The sequence below is a fragment of the Cloeon dipterum genome, chromosome 2 (assembly GCF_949628265.1).
Source record: "Cloeon dipterum chromosome 2, ieCloDipt1.1, whole genome shotgun sequence".
Taxonomy (NCBI): Eukaryota; Metazoa; Arthropoda; class Insecta; order Ephemeroptera; family Baetidae; genus Cloeon; species Cloeon dipterum.
The window spans coordinates 9,681,912-9,702,507 of NC_088787.1; the positions used below are offsets into that span (position 1 = coordinate 9,681,912).

At 38.9% G+C, this 20,596-nt stretch overlaps 3 protein-coding genes across 4 annotated transcripts; 1 reads left to right on the forward strand and 2 right to left on the reverse strand.

Moving 5' to 3' along the window:
• Positions 1–58: 58 nt before the first annotated feature.
• LOC135937812 (uncharacterized) lies at positions 59–1,386 on the reverse strand. Its single transcript, XM_065481066.1, has 3 exons — positions 1,268–1,386; positions 597–820; positions 59–251 (listed from the first exon to the last, which is right to left on the reverse strand). Exons 1-3 carry the CDS (start codon positions 1,355–1,357, stop codon positions 59–61), a joined length of 507 nt encoding a protein of 168 aa, XP_065337138.1. The 5' UTR covers positions 1,358–1,386.
• A 1,723-nt stretch (positions 1,387–3,109) lies between these two features.
• On the forward strand, positions 3,110–11,400 carry LOC135935303 (endosome/lysosome-associated apoptosis and autophagy regulator family member 2-like). The gene is made up of 15 exons (XM_065477536.1): positions 3,110–3,271; positions 3,648–3,774; positions 3,829–4,024; positions 5,020–5,357; positions 5,920–6,128; positions 6,672–6,975; positions 7,584–7,801; positions 8,152–8,359; positions 8,416–8,683; positions 8,895–9,036; positions 9,095–9,291; positions 9,829–10,014; positions 10,069–10,201; positions 10,688–10,941; positions 11,159–11,400. Exons 1-15 carry the CDS (start codon positions 3,206–3,208, stop codon positions 11,217–11,219), a joined length of 2,907 nt encoding a protein of 968 aa, XP_065333608.1. The 5' UTR covers positions 3,110–3,205; the 3' UTR covers positions 11,220–11,400.
• A 48-nt stretch (positions 11,401–11,448) lies between these two features.
• On the reverse strand, positions 11,449–20,176 carry Girdin (protein girdin). Of its 2 annotated transcripts, XM_065477535.1 has the most exons (23): positions 20,015–20,176; positions 19,766–19,863; positions 19,615–19,703; positions 19,444–19,552; positions 19,164–19,382; positions 18,777–19,021; positions 18,431–18,512; positions 18,298–18,377; positions 18,146–18,244; positions 17,821–18,083; positions 17,588–17,769; positions 16,649–17,076; positions 15,580–15,859; positions 15,427–15,516; positions 15,192–15,290; positions 14,857–15,132; positions 14,364–14,564; positions 14,169–14,314; positions 14,022–14,114; positions 13,689–13,968; positions 13,307–13,344; positions 13,149–13,222; positions 12,550–12,691 (listed from the first exon to the last, which is right to left on the reverse strand). In XM_065477535.1, the coding sequence occupies exons 1-22, from the start codon at positions 20,028–20,030 to the stop codon at positions 13,174–13,176; spliced, it is 3,462 nt and encodes a 1,153-aa protein (XP_065333607.1). In that variant the 5' UTR covers positions 20,031–20,176; the 3' UTR covers positions 12,550–12,691; positions 13,149–13,173. The 2 variants fall into 2 exon arrangements, with proteins under 2 accessions (XP_065333606.1, XP_065333607.1); XM_065477534.1 differs by lacking the exon at positions 13,149–13,222 and having other exon boundaries at positions 11,449–12,691.
• Positions 20,177–20,596: the final 420 nt, after the last annotated feature.

Genomic DNA, 20,596 nt, shown 5'->3' on the forward strand with positions numbered 1-20,596 from the left:
ATTCTGAATAAATAAAAAGTAAATCTATTTAAACTTTCATTTTTTTGGTTTATTTAATTTAAACTTTGAAGAAGGCGCCGTCATCGCGACGGTGGTAGTTTGGCCTGGTGAGCACGAGGTGGTCACTGCTTGGGTCGGCCTTGACCTCGTGCGCCAGGTTTCGTTGCTGGTGCGGCCTGACCTGCAGAGGGTGCCGCTCGTGCAGCTCCCTCTCGTACAAAAAATGCGGCAACTGGTTTCGTAATACCCTCCTAAAAATCATAATTTTTTTAATAAAAGTTTCATATTATTATTATTTCACAAATTCCAGAAGATATATAAGTAAAATTTTATAAATTAATTCAAATAATTTTAAATTGTCAATTTAAGGCATTTTTATTTAATTTAAATTTTTTGCATTTTAGAACAATTATTTTATATAACATTTCTTAAGAACTGTAGTTTTTAAAAATCAGAACTGAAGTGCTATACATTTTACTAACAGTATAGCTATTATATTATAGTTAAAATATAATTAATAATTATCACTTTACGACACAAAAAAAAGTTAGATCCCACATTCTCTCTTATTTGTTGGAAAGAGTAGTTTTTATTACCATGTCTGCTCGCCGAGCGTTTCAGGCTGCATGTAGAAGTAGCCTGGAGGCACGAAAAGGTCGTTGGAGTGGTGGTACCTGGCCGAAAGGGCCAGGTCGAGGCGGTCCTGCGCCGGACTAGGCCAGTCAACGCGCTGTCTCGCGCTCGACAGCGTGTGGTGCCGCGAAAGCCGCTCGTTCGCTTGCAGTCCGCGACACCACCCCTGCTCCAGATGCAGTTCTTCCTTTAAAAAAATTAATTTATATTTTTGTTTAAAGTGGTTACAATTTTTTATATTTATATTTTTGATCTCTTAATTTTTAGTGGACATTTTTCACAACTAATCTTGAAATTTGTTCAGTAACTAATTATTTAACAAACTCTAGAATTCTTTAAAGTAAATAGTTTCAAATCAAAACTCATTTTTGAAATTAAAATTTAGGTTCATTATGTTCTGATCGTTGTAAATTCATATAATAATTGAAGTTAAATCACTAAAGCATCAAAATAAATTTTATAAATAATATATTTTAATTCGTTATAAAATAAAACACTTACTAGTAAAAAAATCAGCATTTCCTAAATAGTTTTAAATCCAGCCCGACCGATTGCTACCATTTTAAAACAATCCTTTGGGTGCCGCGCATCTTATGCAATATCCCACGTTAATGCTTTCTGGAGCGTTACTAACAATTTTCAATTTGTGTCGCTGGTCGCAAGGGATGTTTTCTCTGAGCGGAAGTGGACCTGTGTTCCTCAACGGCCTGCTCCTCGAGCCCATTTTCTAATGCGTCGTAATTACCGCGCCGGTGACGGAGAGCAGACGAGACGAAAATTAGCGCCGGCTTGTTATTTCGCTCCGGGGAGCGTCGCCATGACGATGCCCGAGTATCCAAGAGACACCCTCGCTCGCTCACGCCTCACATACCCGACACAACGTGTTTCCAAGAAAGAGGGCACAAAATGTTTTTCTAGCTGTTCGTCCGTCGAGTCAACAAATAAACACGCCAAAATCCGATAATTCGTCAGGAATCTTGAGCACAAAAGGCAGGTTGGAAGTCTTCCATCAGGCCATCACTCTTTCGAATTTATGGGATGATATTGAAAATGTATAGCCTGCAAGAATTATAAATTTATATTAAAATTGTATGAAGAAAACAACGTTTCCTCGAACTTTTACTAGATTAAATATGAAAGGAACCAGAAAAAATTTGTTGTTTTTTGTTGACGTTTGATGTTAAATTAAAAATAAAAAAATATTTCTAATTTTATGACAAGATTAACAGAAAGCCTCTTTCCCTTCCGTTATTACCTAAATCTATATATGGTCTGAAATAAACAGTGTTGACGCTCTGTTGGCATTGGTTCTCAATTTGCTTGAGGGGCTCAGAGTTTGCGGTTTTAGAATCGGCATTTTTTTTTTTTTTCAGAAACTGTCCTGGGATGAGGTAGATTAAAAAATAGAGCAAAAATTACCTAAAGAGGCTAAAGTGACCAATTTAGAAGTCAAAGGTCAGGGTCAATAAAAAGTCCTGGTCCCGGCAAAATTGCGCAACGTTCAACAAACACCCAAATTTTCATTGTCGAATTGATTGTTGACCTTTTCTTGCAACAAGGAAATTCGCGTTTGGTTGTTGAAAGTTACGCAATTTTGCCGGGATCAGGACGAAAATCAGGTCGAATATATGTAAAAAAAACCTAGCACATAAAATTTCAAAAACCCAAAATAACCAAAATTGGTGACCTTTTTACGTGGTAACAACAAATCGAGGCTTAAGTTGAAAAACGTGTTTTTGAACACTCTAAATCATGAAATTTTGCGCAGATTTCTAGGGGAGTTGACCAAAATTCGGTTGAAAATAATGGTTTTACTCGAGAATGGAATTTTTTCAATCTAAAAATAATGAGGAAATATTTTACCCAACAAAAAACATTTTAAATATACCAATTTACTAAACATCTAATTAATTCTTAAAAATAAAATTCTTGAAAAGTGTAATAAAATAAATGTGTTTTATTATTAAAAATCATATTTTTTTAATTAATTTTATGTTTTATAAATAATATTTTTTACTGAAATATTTAAATAATACATATTTTTTAAGATATTGTAAATATTTTGGTTTATTATTCACTTTTTTAAAAATTATATAAAATAAACACCTTACTACAAAGTTAAATAATATGTTATAAAATGAATTACGAAGTCTCATTTCTTAATTATACGCATATATATAAGAAAAATGTACCTATACCAAAAATTCTAATACAAAAATCAACACTTTTTTCTGGAAATTGTTTACGTTTACAGAGAACTTTAAAAAATAAGGTCAGGTTATTTAAAATATTTAATTTCGGCAACGATTTGAGGAAAATAATCCATCCCAAATGTAAGTAAAAATTTACTTGCAGACTTTCGCTTTTAATAATCGCCTGCGCTGGAGAGGGGAGAGTCGCGGCGCGGACGGTGTGGGGCGCATGCCGACTTCCACCACCATAGCAGCGTGGCCGACCACCCCGATGTAATACACTGTGTGTCACCGAGGGATCAATAAAGAGAGAGGAAGCCAACAGGCAGCTGCAGCTGTTTCTTCTCTGCGATAAGAACAAAAACTCGCCGACTTTCCCGATGCGATTGCTGCTGCTGCTGCTGGTCGGCCTTCTGGCCGACTCGACGTCGGCCGAATGCGCTTTGGTGCGTAGACAATCCTTAGTTGTTTGATCAGAATGTCTAACTCCTTGATCCATTTTTTATTTAAACTGCCAAAATTATTGATTGTTGAAAATCTTTGCCACCTGGAACATTTTTATAGTGATTAATATATTTTTCTTGTCTTGTAAACATATTTAATTAAAAATTACTGTCGGAAATATAATTTTTAATTAAATTATTATAGAGGTGTGTCGTGATTAATATTCTTTAGCTTACAGATTAATTTTGAAGTGAAAAACCTGCTTATTGAAAATAATAAATTAATAATTTGTTCTTCTCTGTGCTAATTTGAAATCAACAAATTAAATCAGAAAAATCGTGTTTGGATTTTTTTTTTTTAAATCAATCATTTTATCAGGGCTCCGACTACAAGTTCGAACTGACGTCTTGCGACCCTGAGGGAGGTCGGTGGCGCGTGCAGGTTCCCACGTCTTCAGCGTCGCACTCCTGCACCCTGGAACAGCCGAAAAGGGTCGACTCGTGCGGTAGGAACCCCGCCTTTTTGCCTTCTCCTATAAGTTCAGATTTGAATTAAACAGAGTCGACGTGTGAGGCGGGCCAGTTCTTCGACCTGTCCACCCTGAGCTGCGGCGCCTGTCCGCCAGGCTCGTACTCGATGGGGGGCGCCGTGCTGTTCGACAACTGGGACACCCTTCCGCAGGGTTTTCACACGCAGGTCGAGTCTTTTCAGTCGTCTTTCATCGGACGATTCGGCACGGGAGTTAACTGCACTGCGTAAGTTTCACTTTAACAATTACAATTCCACCCCAAATTTTCGCAATTGGTACGTTGTGACTGCGAAAATATCAAAATTTTTTAAATTATTAAGTTAAATGGTATTTTCAATTATTAATTTTCCAATAGGGTTATTTTTAGCTCAATTTTCTTCATTCTACTGGTATCAAAATCATATATGGTCGCCTTTAAGATTATAAAAAATCGTTCATTCGGTCTTTTATTGCTGTTGTTCAACCACTGGCAGTTCAGTAGAACACCAGCAAAGTGGCCAAGTGACCGAATTTTGCTTTTCAAAGATGGCCAATTGGCCTAGAAAAATAGTTTGAATGTGCTCGCCTGCTCTGACAGGACCAAGGCTAAAACAATTTGATTAATATTTAATTTTTTTATACTTTTTTCTTTCTAATTTCCAAAAATACCTAATTCTAAACGGAAATTTAATATTTTAATTTTTCCTTCTGTTTTAGAACATTAAACTCAATTCCTATAATGTGCTGGAAAAATCAGGGTTTGCAAACCCGCATTTTCCCGTAAAAAAATTATTGCATTTTTGAAACAACATTTTTTCCGGGTTTTTCTGCAATATTGCGTATTTTTCCGAAATACAAGCATTATTCTAGAAAATGAAGAGATGGATTTTTACAAATCAGTAAAAACGCCACAGGTTTCACCAAAAAGACAGAAAATTCTAACACAAATCCAAAATTTCTGACTTTTTTGGACTTTTTTAAGGGGTTAAACTCGGAGAAATGCGGAAAACCCCAAAACTGGTGGTTTTTTCCGCTAGATTTTTGCGCAAAAAAATTGCTGTGCATTTTTACGCATTGCAAAATTGGCGAACCCTGGGAAAAATACTCTAAAATACTGGTTATGCAACCGGCATGATTGATGTGCTTAGCTCGTTGCATACATTAAAAATTGACGCTGTTTTTTTAATTTTGAAATGGGAATATCAAGAATAAAAGCTAAATAAATTTCGATTTTGTCGTCAGGTTCGGTTGGCAGGCCAAAGGTGACTTCCTAGCGTCCGTTGGCGGTCCGTGCGCTGCGACGGTGACGCTGTCGGTGCGGCTGGCGCGGGTGGGCAACCTGTCCTACATATACCAGTACTCGAACCGCGACGTCATCTTCGACTTCGAGGCGCAGAACGAGCAGTGCCAGAGTGTGGCCGACGCCAAGGAGTTTCGCTGGCCGTCCGTCACTGCGGAGGGAGAGTGGCGCCGCCAGGTCGTCCAGCTCAAGCCGGGCAACAACCTGCTGCAGTGGAAGACCATCGGCATGGAGACCTACCCTGGCAAGCCGATCCTCATCAAATCAATTGAAATCAGCGGTACAAATACAAATAAATATGTTTTGATTTGTTCAGGTGCAAATGTATAATTTTCATCTGTTTGGCATTGTTTTGAAATTAAATTAGTCATCTTTTAGTTATAAAAATATTAAATGTTCTGGCTCGTTTCTCTCCCATTGAAAAAAATGCGATCTGGTCAGCTAGGAAAATATTAATTATTGTTCTAGCTCGTTTCTCAAGAGATATAAATATTTTGTTTATTTTATAAATTATATACATGAAAAGGGTATAAGTAACGCAGACGATAAAATAACAGTAAGATTTTGTGTTCTTAATTAAGAGAGCCAAGTTTTAAATAATTTAAAACTCTAAACAGAAAATATTAATATATTTTTAAAGAATTTATCTTAAAAATATGATTAAGTTTATTAAAATAAAAAAAGACTATTATATTAGTAAATTAATAAAAAAATTAACAAATTATACAAAATTTTAATTTTAAAATAAGACACTATAAATTTTAAATTACTAATTTTATTTAAATTAGTTTAATTATTTAATTTAAACTTAATAAAATTTTCTTTTCAAAATTAAACTATAGGAACTACCAGAGCTACGTCATGCAGTCCGTGCAGAAACGGCACCTTCAGCGCGGAAGGGTCTCGCCAGTGCCAAGAGTGCCCTGAGAACCACTTCTCGTCCCGAGGGGCCAGTTCCTGTCAACCCTGTAACCCCGAGACGGAATTCGCCCCGAAAGGTTTCTCCAGGTGCATCAAACGCCATGCCTGCACTAGCAAGGACTTCTACGAGGTAGAAAATATTTTTTAACTGTCCGTGTCAGGGAAATAACCTTTCAAACTTTTCCACAAATTAGCTAGAACGTAAAAATAAAAAAAAACTATTCTAGAAAAGGGCACTAAGATATTATTTATTTTTTTGTATATCAGCGGGGACCAGATTCGTGCGACGCGCAGATATGGCGTCCGGTGGAGTATGACGCGAAAAAACTGTCACACAAAAATGCGCGAAAAGAACCAAATTTTGGTCAATATTGTGACATATAATTTGCATTACTCTTAACTAATTGTGTCTTTTGGATCGTAAAAACAAACTCTTGACACTCGCACGGGAATCCAAAGAGAGCTTTTTGCTTCCCACATTCAGACGCCATCTTGGATCTGCGCAGTGCGAACCAATTTTATCGCACATCTGGCCCCCGCTGTTATATGTTATTTTAAATTTTATTACTTTGGTTTGCTGTATGGTTAGTTTGAACTGGAAAATAGCTAATTAAAAAAATGCAACAAATATTCTACCAACGAACTAATTAAAAAAATGGCGTTCCTCTCTCAGACTCGGTCTCCTTGTGACGCGAACAACCAGACGCGTGCTGAGTACCGGTGGCTGGAGCCGAAGATCTGCATGGCAGGCGTGTCGCTGCCACCGGTAGGCCCCTCCCGTCCGTGCCTGCCGTGCAATCCGGGCATGAGCCCGGGGCCGGCCGCCTCGTGCCAGTTCTGTCCGGCTGAGCACTTTTCCGACGACGGCGGACCGTGCAAGCCGTGTCCGCCGAACACGACACCCAACTACGGATACGTCTTCCAGCGCTGGGCCCAACTGCCCGCCTCGATGAGCTCCTCGTGCCGCCAACAGGACGGTTTGTATTTTTTCTTTTACTCCGGAAACGATCATTTCCGTTTAATTTTTACTTCTTTGTATTTTGTAAATAATTCGATAATCGTGTAAATTGATTTTTCATATATTTTTTGCTAGATTTAAATTTAATTCTTTTAGCGCTCCCTTTATTTATTTTTTATACATTTTTGGATTTGGTTTTTCAATAGTTAATCGTTTTAATTTTTTAATATATAGAATATACATCAATAATAGGGTGTATGACTTTATATCATAAATCTTAATCGATTAATCCTAATCAGTGCCCGTCATGTTGTGTATATATTAACTGAAGTTTCCTAGAAGTTTAAATTAATTTGTTATATTGCATCGATTTTCTAATATTAAATTTCCCAATCAAAAGCAAGCCTATTTCGCAATTAAAAGCAAGTCAATAATCGCTATAGTAAGATTATTTCCTCTGTAAAGAAACGACCCAACTATTCGTTGGTTTCTCTTAAAAATAATTGTTTATAAAAAGGAAATAATTCAGAGAGAACTCTGCGGCATAATTAATTAAAGGGAAAAAGCGTAAATTTTCATACGGTTCATGAACAACGATTATTTTTCGAAATTTTTAATAAATTGTAGGGTCTGAGTGCGGCGGGATGACCGGTTGGCATGTGCAGGGGACGCACGTGCAGTCAGGACAGCACCACGCGGACGGCGCTTACTTGCTGCTCTCCCTCAACGTGCCCGGATTCAGGAGCAAAGGGGGTGTGGTCGGCGGCCGGAGGCTAGAGGTCGGACGTGTCTCTTTCACCTTCGAACTTGACTGCAAAGCAAAGTGTGAATTCGTCTTCATGCAGGTGAAAGCTTCGTTTTATTTCAATATTTTTTTTTAGAAATTTACGCTGAAAAAAAAACGATCTCTAATATATGAATCAATTTTTTATGACACTGAATAAGAACATTTAAAGGATTTTTTAAGGACTATATAAACATTTTTCTGTTTAAGTCAATCTCGTATTTTTTATTGTACTCTATAAACGCCTGCAGAAAGCTGAAGTATGCAACCAGCTGTGCTGAATTGCTAATGATGATTTTTTTTACCAACAATTATCCTGCAGAGTGATCAGCCACTAAATTGACTCTGTTATCAAATTATTATAAATTTCTCAAGGGAAGGAATTTTTTTTAATTATGATGAATTTTTCAGGCGTCAGACCGTCGCGGAGTGAATCTGGTGCAGAGCTGGAGCGGCGCCACGTTCAAGCGCGAGTTCAGTCACTCCGTTTACGCGAACGACTCGTACACATTCAGCTGGGCTTTCCAAAAGGCCTCGCTAACCGACTACGACGTCTTCTCCAACCTGCTCGACACGGACGTTGCTCGCATTTTCTCCATCAACGTGACAAACACCATCGGTAAGAAATTGTCCCATTTTTACAATTATTATTATTAATTCAAATATTATTTTCAGATGGTGGAGCGAGTGTGTGTCTGGCGTGCCACCAGGAGACAGACGAGGTGGGCTGCATTCCTTGCCCGCCCGGCCACTTCGTGGACTCGAACACGACGCAGTGCACTCAATGCCCACCCGGCACCACCGTGTCCAACCCGCTCGCCTACGGAATCGAGTCCTGCCAGCCCTGCGGACCCGGACTGTCCAGCACGGATGGCGTCACCTGCACCTCGGACTGCGTTTTCGCGGGGGAACCTTCCTTCGACCTTTCTGCCCTCGCTCACGAGTATGTCCAACAGTTTCCTTCAACTTATTTTTTATTCAATAGAACATTTTGCATAAAATTATCCTGTAGTTAAAAATTAAAAATAGCATGAAGCCAAATTTTAAAAATTTAATTTTACATCGAGGCATTTTACCTGCTTCAATAATTAATTTTCCTAAGTATTTCAAAACGGAAACATTTGCAAGAAACAGAAACTATTTTTTTTCTTCAGGACGTTTTTAGTAAGAGGCAGCCGGCTTTTTACTGCATCAGGCGCCCAGTACTTCCACGTTTTCAACATAAGTCTTTGCGGAAACACGCAGGCTCAGTGCTCCAACAACATTTCTTACCAGGTTGATGGGACGTCCTCTCAGGTACAAACAAAAAATTCATTTTTTTTCTAATTTGATATTTTTTCCTTGGTTTAATCAGGTGAACTCATTTGTGTGTCGTACGACAATGGTACCGAGCGCCTGGTCCGACGAGGAAGTAGTGCTGTCCACGCAGTCGGTCACCCTGGGCGACGAACTGGTGGCTGTTACCAATAACACCGCTTTTATGAGCATGGAGGTCATCGAAGAGTTTCTCTCGCAAAACGCTACACTCCACTTTTACTACTCGACTCCACTGTGAGTTCGGAATTTTTATTTTCATGCCATCAAAATGAGAATTAAAAATATTATTTCACATGAAAAACCTCTATAACTATTGAAAAAAATCTGATGAATTGAATTAAATGCTCGTTTGCACTGAGTTTATTGAGTTATTTATGGATTTATTAATTTAAAGGTTCGTAGAAGAATTTTTTCTAAAAAAGTTAACCAGGGATTGAAAGGGGCGGGGGTGAGAACCATTCAAACCCTTTCAGTTCAGAAGGAGAGCTCATGACGAGTAGAAAATGGTGTGCAATTTTTTCAATTTTGAAGCTTATACAAGCAAAGGATTCAGCACTAACATTAATCGTAAAAATAAAAAATGTTCGAGTTTTTCCTGGCAAAAAAAGCGAAAACTTTTAAATTTCTTATTTTTAGTATTTCATTACAGTTTCTGAATCGTCATTATAAAAATCACCAAGATTCTTTATCAGGAACAAAATTTAATAAAAAATTTAAATTAGTTCTTGAAATTTTAAAAAAATTATTAATTTATTCGAATTTGGTCCTCAGGGCAACCAGGTCGTGTCCTCAGGGCAGGACGACCGTGATCAGCCTGAGCTGCGACGCAAGCAAGCACGGCAACGGGAGCATCGTGCTGCCGAGCAAGTGTCCCGACGGCACCTGCGACGGCTGCAGCTTCAACTTCCTCTGGCAGACGGCCGTCGCGTGTCCCGTGTGCAGGGAGCAGGACTTCAGGTGCGTGTTTCAGCCCTTTTTTTATCTCTCTTTTATTTTTCATTCCGTCCGTAGGTTGGTTCGCGGCGAGTGTACCGGCGGGTCGCAGCTGCTGCACTACCTGGCGCCGACCAACTGCAGGGTCCTGACCAACCTGCCCGCCACCAAGGCCGTAAAATGCCAGAACCACATTCCTGTCGAGCTTCAGGTGAGTGACAGGACAAAATATAATTATGTTGTTTCAAACCGTAACAACAGTAAAAAATAGCTTAATTTTTATTTTCATTTTCTGCTTTAATAAATTAAAGGTATTTCGCATTTTTTTAAATCAGTTTCAATTTAAATTTTGTGACAACTTATAATTGTTGACAGTATCCTTAGAAAGTAAAATGAAGAAAATCAAGTTGGCTGATATGTGAAAGAGATTTGTCAATGATATTTTTTTATTTTTAGAGATGTTCCAATTTTAAATTTTTAAATTGTTAGATCTAGTCATCGTTGTTCATTTGATAGGTTTAAATTTGAACTTTCTCTGCGGGACAGTAAAAAAGACATAAGTAAACAGGCTTGAATTGAATTTCAATTAATAAATTCTAATTTCCTTTTATTGCAGATTCAATCCAGAGATAAATAAAAATATGGAGCTTCAACTCTCATTAACTCAATTTTTTTTTTATAATTTTCGCTTTTCCAGGCCATAATTGGCGGCACGGTGATGGTGGCGGCGACGCTGTGCGGGCTGCTGCTCCACTTCTGGCGCAAGACGCAGCGGCTCGAGTACAAGTACATGAAGCTGGTGCAGAATTCCGGTTCCGGGAGCGACGGCGCCGAGCTGCCTCCTGCCGAGAGCTGCGGCCTGGACGACGGCGAGGAGGAGGACGTGCACTTCGCCCAGCCGGCCAAACAGAACATCCTCAACCGAATCAAGGCTATGACCAGCAAAGTGCGGTGAGATATTAATTTTTTTCGCCTAAATTTCTAACATTAGTGAAAATAGAGATGATAATTCTAAGATGAACTCTAGTGACTTTAGTGCATTTTCTTCCTAGCATATTTTACCGTGGTTCAATTTGATTTCAATCCCGATTTTGATAAGGGTTTTAAATTTTGTAATACCCACGTTTTGAAATAAACAAAAATTAATTTAATCGTCTTTTTGTGGCAGTCGAAAGGTGACGGCGGTGCCCTTGAGGCGGTACAACCTGCAGCGCGACGACACCGGCTGAGCTGCGTCCTATTCCGCCATATATCCAAGTGTCCGACATCGGTGTCTCTATTTATGATCAGCGTCAGGGTTTCTTTATTGTGATTTTTTGCTGCTGCGATTCTACTCGTCAGAAAATATCGTGTAAATCTTTTACAAACACGCACTTATCGCTACAATATACATATATTTATTATACCACATTTTAAGCAGTTTCAATGATTCAATCTACGATCTAAAATAATTAGTGAAATAAAACACCACGATTTTCTTGCGCACTATATATTGTCCAAAAAATGTGTACAGTGTCAATTTATAAAAGGATGGTGCAACGCTTTTTAAAACAGAAGTGACGCAGAGAGAAATAACAAAAGGAGATCACTACTTTTCACACTACTTACACAACTTTCTATACAGTAAAAGGCACAATTTTTTTTTAATCAAATTTCATCGCAGCTGCCAAAAGGACCTTTCTAATAATAATAAGTACTCGTATCCCGTGTGTCAAAATCTCTTAAGCGAACCTCGACAAAGGAAAAATTAATTAATCAACGACGACAGGCGTGGAAAGATGCGCTTCAAAATTGGCCCCAGCGTGAATTAACCTAAGATTAGTTTTTTAAAACTCTAATGATACAATTTCGTGACAAGAGTGCAACGTTAGTTTAGAACTCTTACCAAGGCGGCATTGTTGTAAGTTCGTAAAAATTCACAAAACAGCTTTAATCTCGTTTTGAGATTAGATTTCTGCCAACTTTGTGTTACATACTCGTAAAATTTAAAGCGAAAGATTGTTTTGAACAGCATTTGTTCACAATTTGACATTCTCACAAATATATTGTTACTAAAATCAGTCCAGCGTGTCCGAAAGTTGGATTCAAAATACTGATAATGTTTTCATTTTCTGGAAACGTCCAGTTTTCTTAATTGCACAAAATTTCCTCCCATTTTCCCGATTTACAAACTATTTAGAAACGATGCAAACACCTTTGCAAGAGCGAAATTACGTCTAGCATGCAAATATTGCACTTGAATACTCGGCGTAACAAGAGACCAATGAACAATAAATAGTTTCTCGTTAAAAAATTAGGAAATCGCAAGGCGTAGTAGTTTGTGCATTACGTGTTAGTCGACGCGGCGTTTATTTAAAAAACTAAAACTCAAAAGGCACTCGAGTGAGCTGAGAGTTTGTGTGGTTGTGGTAGCACCGGTGTGGAGCGGCTTTTGGGGTAACTATCAGACTACGAACGGGAAATCACCACCTCGAAAGTTCAGTCGGGGGAAACGGCGTGCGTGCTGCCCTGTTTCGGCTTTTGATTAGGAATGCGAGGCTGGGCCGAATGTCAGACGCACCCGTACTCGTACCAAACGGAGCTCTCGGGTTTGGGCTGCGGCTGCTGCTGCTCGTCGTGGCTGTTGTTGGCCGCCGACTGCTGCTGCACGTTGTTCGTCGTGCCTACCACCGCTGAAATCTTGTTGAACACCAAAATGTTTCTGAAATGACGGGGAAGAAGGGTTTTTGTACTGATAATAACGCTAGATTTTAAACATCGGATGTGTATTTTGTGTATATATTTCTTAATTCCAAAACAGTGCAGCTCATAAGCTCTGGGGGAACAAATCTTCCTTAATTGACAACTATGATTAATTTGTATTCAATTTTTAAAACGAAAATTAAATCTATTGCAAAATTAGTGATGCCGGCGATGGTTGTTTTAATTTTTCAACTGGTTAAAGTATTTACAAATTTTTAATAATTTCCACCTAATAACACAGTTCTCAACGATATTAATTGATTTTAAAAATATTGTACTTTGAGCAAAATCAAAACAATCATCAGTTTAAAATATTCTGAAGGAATTTTTTAAAATTCGATTAGTGTTTTTGGGGGTTTCTTGATGATGGATTTAAATTTTAAGGGATTTTCTTTTAGAAAATGTATAAATATTACCAGTTGTAAAAAGTTGTGTGGGTTTTCATTTTGGTGTACGTCTCAAAAATAATTTTAAAAAAGAGCGGTTATGTCTGAAAAAAAAGGGAAAAATCATTTTGGACAGTTATTTGTGTATTTTCCCTCCTTTTAAGTGAAACCTTGATTGGAAAACGTACCTCTCTTTCTGCTCGCTGGTTTGGTTGTCCAGAGCCTCCTAAAATAGAAAATGAGGGGTGGCATATTTAGATTTCAAATTGTAATGGAGATAATGCAAATTAAAAATTTAAACTAGGTGATCATAATCGATGGAGATGATAAATGTTTTCTTAAAATGAATAATATAAAAAATTGGCGTCCTAGATCGACTAAAAGCCAATTTAATCGCTAAAATTAAATCTTCCAAGTTAAAAATATTTATGGTCTGGAATTTTATTATCTATCCTTGGTAAGGTTCAAGAAACTGCAGAAACTTGAAATTCAAGTAGAATCTAGATTATTGAGACAATATTTTACAAAAAAATGCACGCATTGAAGTGGAACTAAAGAAAATATAATTACAGGCAACACGGAGGAGGGGTGGTCTTCGTAGTAAATGGCTCGTCTGGTGCCGACGGTGCTTAGTGAGGTGTCCGTGTCCGAGTCGATGGGCAAGGCGCTGCCGTGGTCTGACATGGTGTCGTCCGAGCTGTGTTCCGACTCAAGCGTCGTATTCACCTCTGAGCTGGCCGACGTGTCAGCCGCCTCGTTGCGGCTTCTACTGCGGCCGCGCGGCACTTTGCTGATGATATCTGAACTTGCTTTGCGCACTTTCTTCACCAAATTTGCACCAAACCCCTTCCTAAAAAAAGGAAAAAATATTAAATTAATATAAACGGAATTAGATAAAGTTACTTTTTGGTTGAGCAGCTCTCCAGCCTTCTGTAGTGATCCATAATTTTCTGCTCCAGATTCTCCTTTTGCCGCATCAAACCATTAAGCCGTTCCCTGAAAATTAATTCCTTTAAATACTAATTTATGGCAATAGAGTAAAATGCTTACAGGAATATTTTCTCCTGGCTGTGAAAGAACTCTTTGTCCTCCATTGAGTTGGACAGCAGTTCGTGGTATTGGCTGAGAAGAGAGGTGACGTGGCTCATCAGACTGCGTCGGTCCTCTTCCAGCGAGTGGGCGACTCCAACCAGCAACTGAATCGAGATTTAGCTCCCTTTTATATCAGAAAATTGAGAATCCAACCTGGAGTTTGGTGTCCACTCTCGTAAGTCTGGCACTCAGTCTGGCGTTCACCTCTTTTTCATTTTCAAGGCTTGTCGTCAGCTGCCTGGTGTTCAGTCTGGCAGTGCCCAACTCTACGCGGGACCTCCGCATCTCGTCGTCTCTCGACCTCGCCTCCATTTTCAGCCTCTCAGACGCAGAAAATAGCTGCCTGAAGTCCTCCTGATGAATGGGAATGAGATATATACAGGAATTAAATAAATATAAAAAATTAATGCATTAATCTGTATTAAAATAAAGTTATTGATACTAGAACAAATCTAAATTTGAGTTAATAAGGGAATATCTGCCAATAAAATGGGCATATATTGAAAATTTCAAAATTAGGAACATAAAAATGTCACAATTAAATTTCTCTTAACATTAAAATTAGCTGTTTTTTTAATTTTCATAATACATTACCCAAAAATCCAATTTTAAAATTAATACAATGCGGTTTTGCGGTTTTTATTACCTTAAGTTTGGAATGCTCTGCCCGAAGGTTAGCAAGCGTCTTGGCATCGATCCTGAGTAGCTCCTGGTCTCGATTGGTAATTTTAAGCGCACTTATCTGCTCCGTGGCTGCCTTGAGCTCCTTTTGGGCCGCTTTGAGCTCGGTCCTGGTGGATTCACGCTCGTTTCTCGCCGCTTCGTACTCGGCACTGAGGGTTTCGTGGATTTTCTGCAGATTTGCCAAGTCCTGTGATAGCTGCCCGTTTTGGGCCACCTGGCTCTCCAGCTGCTGACTCAGCTAAAATATTAAAATGACACTTAATGAGCCAGGATGAACGAGAAAACAAACAAACATACCTCTTCCTTCTCAGCGGCGAGCTGCGAGTTTGCAAGCTGTTGCGCCGTTTGTTGATTCAAAAGTGACGCAATCTGCGACTCGAGCAATGAAATGTGCACCTGTGGAACAATGGAGAGTTCAAGGTGAGCAAATACAGGATTGGGGAACTAAACAGCCTCCTGTATGAGGATAAAATAATTTGCAAGTTGTAAAAATTTATTATTTTGATCTACAATCTAGGAATATTTTCAGTACCTGTAGCTCGGCAATTTCTTGCAGCCTCTTATTAGCATCAATTACAGCCTGCTGTTCTGCCTCGGTCGGAGAGTCCACGCTGAATTCACCCTGATCATTTTAAAAAGATTTGTTTTATACATAAAATTTCAACCTTGAATAGATATAATTTACCTCTGTAATGCCCTTCTGCTTTTCCTTCAGGGTGTTGATCAGGTCAGGGTTGTGCGCCAACTGCGAGAGCAAAGCCTCATAGTCTGTCAGCACGCCACGGTCGAGGTTTTCACAGTTGGCAATTTGTTTGATGGTGTTGTAAACCGAATCAAGCTGGCTAACTAATTTCTCCTTGTCTATCTTCTCCTGCGTCAAGTTGTTTTGCAAATTCTTCAGTGAATCATCTAACAGGTTTCGTTGTATAATAACTTCGTTCATTTGCTGCTCGAATTCAGCAGATCTGAAACATAAATGCATTCCTCAGAGGTGCAGCGAGACGCCAATTAACACTAACTTAGATTCTAATATGTTTTTAATTGTTATAATCAAAATGTGTCCAAATTTAAAGAGCAACGATATCAAAAAACACCAGATTCATGAGTTTTATTAATTAAAAAAAAAAATCAAATGAACATTTACTTTCTGTAAGCTTTTCTTGTAAGAAAAAATTTAAAGTAACTTTGACAGTGACTTGAGCAGTAGAAACTTAGCAAAGGGAAAAAGACTTTGTCCTACCTGACCTCTTCTACGGTTTCTCAGTTTGGAAATAAATGATTAAAAATCGATTTTTTATATTGAATAAAAATATGAAAAGAAAAAATATCTTCTAGCAGAAATTGCTCCATTTGAAATTTCTGATTTCCGCATTTCCAGATTGCGTGAATAAATCAATACCATAAAAACATTTAAAGAAATAAATGTACAGGTTTTTACTGGATTTATTGAAACCAAATAAACCCAAAAACTTACGACACCAAATTTACTCTTCCAGTTAATGATTATACAATTATTCACTGAAAAACCGACAGCCCCATGGGCTAAATTCCGACTAAAAATTGACTTTTTTATGAAAAAAATAATAAATATTTTGACAAAGCCTCATGACTTTAAGGCAAATGCACCAAAACAATTAATAAACATCGTCCTATCCGCACTGCCGCAATTATTCTAAGAAGCATCCCTGAATTTCATCCACACAGGCACAGAAAGTTCAAACTTAACGAAGAAAAACGTGATCGAAAGCTCACACCTCTGGACAGTATCCTTGGCAACCTTGAGGGCGGCCTTCAGCTCCGTGGATTTGTTCTCGAACTCGCGTCTCTTGGCGATTTCAGTGTCAAGCAGGGCCGTCTTGGTGGCCAGGTTTTCCAGGGCTCGCTCCTTCTCGGTGCGCAGCATCAGCAGCTCCCTCTGTCCAGTCGTATGTTTCGTCCGCTCGGCGTCCCACAGCACCTCGTTGGCCCTCTGCACCGACTCAAGGTGCGAAACCTTGTCAGATACCTCGACGATGTGCTGCTTGGCCTCCTGCAGCTCCGTCGCCAGCTTCTGCGACTGGATGGCCGAATCTTGCAGCTGCGCGCTAAGCTCCTTCTTTTCGTTTGTCAGCTCGCGTACCGTCTCCTCCAGCGTTGACTGCAGCTGCCGATGCACCCTTTCTGAAGACAGGATTTCCTCAACCTGAAACAAGGTTTGCACAGTGAATAACACGATTTCTTAATATGTCATGAAAGAATAAAAGCTAGATTATATATGAAACATTGATTTCCCTTACTTTAGATCAAATATTAATTTGATTTGCTGATATTTAAAAAGAATTTAGCCATCTTAAATTCAATAGGAGCTTAAAGAATTTTAATTGAACTTTGCTGAATCACATAACATTTGAAATACGAATAATTACAAGTAAATTAAAAATTTCTGACTTTTCCTTGACCTGAGAAACCGGTTCCAAGGGTACACTGTCCTGTACCCTTCCCAGGGCAAAATGTAAAGTTTTTCCAGAGCGAAATATTGAGATTTATATAAAAATACAAGTTTTTTTCTCCAAATTTTGGCGATTTAGTTGGTTTTAGACTGAAATTTCAGCCAAAATTCTACGTTTAAAAATAAATACTCACAACCTAGTCTATAAAGCTTGTGAAAAAAATACAAACTCCTAGTTGATTAATACTTTTTCATTTCCACCGACCTTGTATGCCGACTTTTTCTTCTCATTATCCAGAGCAGTTTGCAGACTGGCAGTCTCCAGGGACAGATTTTCCTTCATCGATTCTAGCTCAGCTCGGAGCCTCGAGTTTTCCATCTTTAGCTTGACCACTTCGCTCTGTGCACTGGTCTGAAGCTGCTCCAGCAAACTGCCTCCTGTTCCAACTAGTAAGCCAAGTTAAAAAAAAACTGTTTTAATATTTAGAGGAAAATTACCTCCGTCATTGAGGTTTGTATCCAATTCTTGACTTCCATTTATTGGATCGGATCGGCTAAGCGAGAGTTGGCGCAACTGCAATTGGGTGTTCTCCTCGGTTAGCTCTCTGATTTTCTCGTGCAGCTCCTCCCTCTCCTGGTTATTATCGCTGTGTGATTGCTTCAGCCGAGCAATCTGCGCCTCCAGGTCGATGATGGCCTCGGAACGCGCTCTTGCTCTTGACAGCTGCTCCTCAAGATCTTGTGTACGGTCTACGAGCAACCTAAAAATTTTAAAAATTAAAATTAATATCAAAAATTCATTACAACAAATGGTTTTACTAACCTGTTGTCACTCTGGAGCTCACTAGTAAGCGACTTTAAGAATTCTAAATCGCGCAGTTTGTCCCTGGCCCTTCCCAATTCTGCCTCCACTCGTTCGCACCTGAAATATATTTATAAGATTTATTTTTCTTTTTTAATAATGGACTAATTCACCTTTCAGCTTTCAGCCTAGCAGCGTCAAGCTCGTCTCTGTACATTTTTGCCGACCTGGCCGAGGAACTTAAATCTGAAACCTGTTCAAAAGTTTGATGGGTTAACTTTTAGTACAAAATAATTTAATTTTCACCTCCTGCTTCAGTTTGCTGACAAGTTCTTTTGTGTTCTCCAGTTCTTCTCTGCACTCCATGAATGCCTCTGCTTTCTCCTCTCTGACAGAATTAAAAAAATGTCATGTTACATTAATTCAAATATTAAAAAAATTGTCCAAATCAAAGGAAATAATAAAATGCCATTTTTCAACGTGGCTCAACTGCAAAACAGCCCCAAAAAAATCAAAACTTAGTAGCAATTCTTGACTTATCAACTGTTTGAAATAATTAATTGATTTTGTCAAATTTTTAAATCGTAACAACATTGTCTTATTTTTAAGACCCAAAAAGTGCAAAGAAAAAATATTACATATAATTTCTTACAATTCCTGCGTTTTCCTTCGCAGCTTAGACTTCCACTCGGCGATTTCTACGACGTGGTGCATCGCATTAGTGTTCTCGTCGATAGACATGCTGCGTCTCGAGGCGCCATCCTCGCGTCCGTCTTTGGCCAGCAGACGAATGTACTGGCTCATGAAGCGGTCTCGGTCTTTGGCCATCTTGTACAGAGCTGACATCTGCTCGGTCTCGAGCTCACCACACAGCACCACACTGCCATTCTCCGTCACCTAATGAGGACAGAATCGTACATTTTTAATATTTAATTCTTAACTGTAGTAAATTTTAAATAACATGTAGGAAAGCCTGGGTCACTTTCTTTTTAAATCTAAAATAAGATTTGGAACGGTAAAATTGAAAAATATTTTGAACCTCTTTGATATTTTCGACAATTTTTAGCTGCATGTCAACAGGAAGCGATTTAAGCTTCAAAATAAAATTCTCCTTCTCGTGGCACTGCACAGCTGCACCAAGCAGAAGCACCAGCAGCAGTCGAGCCTCGGCTGCGACTTCCTGATCTGCATCGTCTGAATTCATAGCCAGCAGGGAGATGTCGGGGACAGACAGCAGCACAGCGCCCTGGCCCTCCTTCTACAGACAACACGATCAACAGGTCAACGATTTGATGACAAGCTTTATTTTTATTACAAACCTCGTAAAAGACCTTGAGGCCGTTGACAATGATGTCGAGGTTTTTAAGACGGACATTTGGGTCACCGTGTGACTCTTGCACTTCAGTCGAGGGATTTCCATCAGGATCTCTGTTCAGAAAGAAAATATTATATTTATGAAATCTTTCACGGCTTAAGAAATTAAAGCTTACATTCTTTGGAGAACTTCGTACAAAAGCGGACCGTCTATCATGTCTTCAAAACTTTGCAGAAGGTCAGAGTCGACAAGGCACGATTTCAGCTGAAGAATTTCACGTATTTAATGAAACATAATACACCAATCTGACAGCTTTATTTTCTCACCCAAAAGACTAGGTGTCCGCCCATAAGAGTGGCCCTGGCCATGTTGACCTCAGGGCCGTTGTCCCAGTTGTCCTCGTCTGCAAGCGACGAGTATGCGTCTGTGAATGGAACAATTATTCAATCACTCTCAAATCGTGTATACAGAATGTCAGAGGTGAGAGTGAACTTCGAACCCCTGTCGTGAAAGGTGTAACATCACGATTTTCATTCCTACGCGCGAATAAAATTTGGCATATTGCTTAAACTCACCGCTATTAGTTGCCATGGTGGCGGTGATGGAGCCGAATGCAGGCAGAAGAGTCGAGTTATTCCATCAAAAGCATCAAAAGGCACTTCCCAAGATGTTAGCGAGCGGCCATTGCTTTCGGGGCAAGTCAGAGCTCATTATTTTTGTTTTTTTCTCAAGAGGATATCAACAACCACCCCCACCATCGCCAGGGAATGTAGATAAGACATACCGGTTACCGGTTTTCACCTTGAAACTGTGGTTTCTTGCACAAAATAAAAATCAATTTTTGAAACTAGTGGATTCTGATTTAGGAATAACGCATTTAAAATATATTTTTGTTATTTATTGAGAGGAACATTGAGTCTAAAGAATTAATTGACCGGAATATTTCACCGGTTTAAATGTCCTCTTCGGATGACAATAATCGTTCCCACCACACTCAGGTTAACCCAGCCGATCACCAATGAGCCGAAAATCACCGGTTTTCATGAGGTTTGTTAAGACCGTGTTAAAGTCATAAATATTAGGGATTCAATTTTTAAAATTAACACTCAAACCTTTGAAAATAAACCAAAATCTTGATTGTAAGCGTGTATTTTCTT

Excerpts from the sequence above, each read along its gene's own strand:
- LOC135935303 (XM_065477536.1), top strand. The coding sequence starts at position 3,206 with ATGCGATTGCTGCTGCTGCTGCTGGTCGGCCTTCTGGCCGACTCGACG. Across the intron at positions 6,976-7,583 it reads CTCGTGCCGCCAACAGGACG|GGTCTGAGTGCGGCGGGATG; the intron begins GTTTGTATTTTT and ends AATAAATTGTAG. Across the intron at positions 9,292-9,828 it reads TTTTACTACTCGACTCCACT|GGCAACCAGGTCGTGTCCTC; the intron begins GTGAGTTCGGAA and ends TTTGGTCCTCAG.
- LOC135937812 (XM_065481066.1), bottom strand. The coding sequence starts at position 1,357 with ATGGGCTCGAGGAGCAGGCCGTTGAGGAACACAGGTCCACTTCCGCTC. Across the intron at positions 821-1,267 it reads AGCGACACAAATTGAAAATT|GAAGAACTGCATCTGGAGCA; the intron begins GTTAGTAACGCT and ends ATTTTTTTAAAG. Across the intron at positions 252-596 it reads ACGCTCGGCGAGCAGACATG|GAGGGTATTACGAAACCAGT; the intron begins GTAATAAAAACT and ends TATGATTTTTAG.
- Girdin (XM_065477534.1), bottom strand. Across the intron at positions 19,383-19,443 it reads GCCTCAAGGTCTTTTACGAG|AAGGAGGGCCAGGGCGCTGT; the intron begins GTTTGTAATAAA and ends TGTTGTCTGTAG. Across the intron at positions 15,517-15,579 it reads AGCAGAAGGGCATTACAGAG|GGTGAATTCAGCGTGGACTC; the intron begins GTAAATTATATC and ends TAAAATGATCAG.